We start from the raw sequence: 3,262 nt of genomic DNA on the forward strand, positions 1-3,262 counted from the left end.
TAACTGGTGACAAGCAAAAAATTATACGCCCTGACATGTCTCAAATCAGGGCTGACTTTCGACGCTGCTTAGTTTCATTTTTTTCCGGCGATCGAGACAGTACAAACTTAGAAAGCACTGTTTACCTGAGCAGAAAAATCCTCAAAAGTGAACTTGCCGCCATTGGGATCAGGATCGCGTGCCTTGCAGTCAGCGGTAGGTCACGACAACCTCACGTAAGGCCTACCGAAAAGTCTCCCCGTCCTCAGATGAATGTCCCGAGAAATGTAATTATTACCCTCACTACGATTATTACGATCATTATTACAGGTGAATTTATGAAATTTCATATATTTGAGCTTCCCCTTCAATGTGTAATACAACAATATTATTAGATTCGGTGTTTGTGATATCCAGAACAATCAAGATCTCGGTATCCGCATATCACAAAAGACCTCGTCCAATGGCAATTATTGTTCACCATTATTATCGTGAGGATGATGGTGCCAGCAGAGAGAATTTACATTTTGACGGTCCAAGTCCACAGACCTGATTTCTCGTTCTTCCATAACTCGATAGAAACATGGCACACGTTTTCAGTTTCTTAAAAAGGCCATCTTCGATACATCAACATTCTTACATGGCATTCTTACATGGTTCTCAGGACAAACTTCTCAAATGTTCTGTATTCTTTTTGGGATCGGGAGAGGAAAGCAACTCAAAAATAAAAATTTTGCAATTTTGACCTGAAAACCTCAGAGCCATGTTAGAATATCGATACATTGAACGCGGCCTATCGGAACTTTAGTAAAAGAGGTACTTGTCGCTACCGTATGGCAAAGACAATAGAGGCGCACACAGAATTTACTGTAAGGCAAACCACCAACATGATTTAATCAAGTCCTTCGGGAGTGAGAACTAACTTGATTACATGGTACTTTAAAATATTCTGATAAAAGTATACAACTCCTGAAAAAGGCATCAAACCAGGGTGTGTAGTCTGCGATTTAATCCCGACGAAATTCAATTCCGACTCTAAAAGCGAACTGGTTGGAAAATTCTTAAATTATGGCAACACTGGAAACATGACTGAGAAAGTCCCTCCATTTGTCATCACGTTGGAGGAGCCAGCGTTGCTGAAAATATTGTCAATTAGCTAGCCTTTCATGATGGCTTCAAGTCCTTTTGGAGTGAGAAGTAACTTGATTCAAAGTACTTTAAAATGTTCTAATAAAAGTATAAAACTCCTCCCACCAGGGGCCGGCATTATTGAAAATATTGTCAATTAGCTAGTCTTTCATGATGGCTTTGTGGATCTGCCGTCTCGACGTCTGAAGTCGATAAACTCCCGGGCGATTTTTGGCTGCTTGGACTGACACCGGAGTCAGACTACCAACGCTTTCATACCACTGTTGGCCGTCGAGTTCCAGTTTGTACATGTTTGCTGATACGGCTTTGTACCAAAGCAAACTGACCTCTCCATTTTCCTGCACACAATGAACTTGGGCAAGGAGAATTTTCGGGGCATTCACAGTGCTGGTGTCTTCTACACAAGCCACAAAATCTCCCGGCTGGAACTGACAAGGCTCGACTGGTTGTGCGGCCACGACTCCCTCTTCCTGGCTTCCCTCTGCAAAGTCCCTGGCCAGGTCGACAGCAAGCCGCTTTCTCTCATTGCAAGTACGTCGGTCATAAGTCTGCTGTGCTTGTCTGGTTGAATGTCTCAGTGCGGCAGCCAGCGAGGATTTAAGCGCGTCGGTACAGTTGCTATGAGAAACAAACAAAGAAACAAACAATTATTTTTCAGACAGGAGTCCACCGTAAAAAAAATTCGGCAACACGCAAAAGTTTTAATATTTTGTCAATCCCAAAGAGAGGATTTGATACAGTAAAAACCAGTGTGTAAGAACCTAGGGATTTAAGAACCTTCAGGCAGGAATTTGCTTTTTTAATACCCCAAAATATAAGACCCTGTTTAGCCAAACAAATTCCAACAGGTTCTTACATGTGGGGTTTGACTAGTTAATTTGAATATTTTTTTCACCAAAAACCAAAAAGGTGATCAAGAGTTTTGAAAATTGAATTGTTAAATGAAACTCAAAATGCACAATGTATGCTAAATCTGAACTGTTATTATGAAACAATTATTGCTACAATTTACAGAATGTATCATTTCTATGTAATCTTGGTCTTGGTTCAAATGCTCCATGCACGTATCCTCTTGCAGTTTGATCATACATTTTATATACAGTACTGTATCATTGATCAATTAATGTTGTTGGACATTTGGCAACATGGGTACATTAATAAATATTTATAATGAAGAACAGACCAGATTTTATACTACTTTCTGATAATCAACAACAACGTCTACTCTGTAGAAATTAAGAACCTAATTAAGAACCTACTTAGCCTAAACTGTCAATAAGTACCCCATAATACAAGAACCTGTTATGCCAAACTCTGAAAAAAGTAGGTTCTTACACGCAGGTTTTTACTGTACCATATCCAGCTCAGCTTTCTTTTTTGGGACAAAGGGCGTTCCACAAATCAAGCTCTCGAGAATCTGACTTTTAGTTTTACAGATCTGGAAACGATGAACGAGTCATCGAAACATCATTCCAAATGATCGCCACCAATCTTTACTCTCAATTGTTCACTCAAACCCTCTGTTATTATGAAACAAAAACAACAACAACCGCAAAAGCCACAATGCCTATATATTTCACAGGAAAATGTGGCCTTCAATCAGCAGAATTAAAGATGGTTTATAGATCACTTTTAAAACCAAAAAATTAATATGACTCCAAACGAGAAATTCCCCCACTCCGAAGAGGGACCCTGACTGAATACAAATTGGAAACTGGAGTAAGCAAATGAGAGAATGCTGCATTCTGTAGGCCCATGATTAAAATAGTCTCATCAGAAAACGATTTTACTACGGAACCTCTTATTGACAAATTCTAAATCTAAGGAATGTCAACTTACTCTTGAGAATAGGCCCATGTGATGAATGAGGACCGAAGCATGTTCACCGAGACCAATTTTCCAGTAAGTCCATAAAACACATTCTTCAGGTGGGCAGAGAATGCAGCTGAAGTGAAGGCATCTCCATTTTTGTTCTGTAGGCAAAGGGGAAACAACAATCAATTTATTAAAGTGCCACTATGATGAAATTCTCCATATCCATTTTCTTACATTTTCGTACAGAATAGGTGTTTCCTAGATATCTTGCCAAATTTCAATCAGTTACGCACATTACAACTCGCTCTTTATGGACCTT

At 39.5% G+C, this 3,262-nt stretch overlaps 1 protein-coding gene across 1 annotated transcript in view; it reads right to left on the minus strand.

Moving 5' to 3' along the window:
* Positions 1-842: 842 nt before the first annotated feature.
* Positions 843-3,262, minus strand: part of LOC149112877 (uncharacterized) — a 3,522-nt gene continuing 1,102 nt past the window's right edge. The window contains exons 1-2 of the mRNA XM_089288757.1: positions 2,968-3,262; positions 843-1,746 (exon numbers count right to left, since the gene is read on the minus strand). The exon at positions 2,968-3,262 is cut by the window's right edge and continues 1,102 nt beyond it. Coding sequence (XP_089144883.1) covers positions 1,269-1,746; positions 2,968-3,008 — 519 coding nt within the window. The 5' untranslated portion in view covers positions 3,009-3,262 and the 3' untranslated portion in view covers positions 843-1,268. The remainder of the gene's footprint in view (positions 1,747-2,967) is intronic.

Source organism: Orbicella faveolata, unplaced genomic scaffold, assembly GCF_042242905.1.
Source record: "Orbicella faveolata isolate gen_17 unplaced genomic scaffold, um_ofav_v1 contig_2, whole genome shotgun sequence".
Lineage (NCBI taxonomy): Eukaryota > Metazoa > Cnidaria > Anthozoa > Scleractinia > Merulinidae > Orbicella > Orbicella faveolata.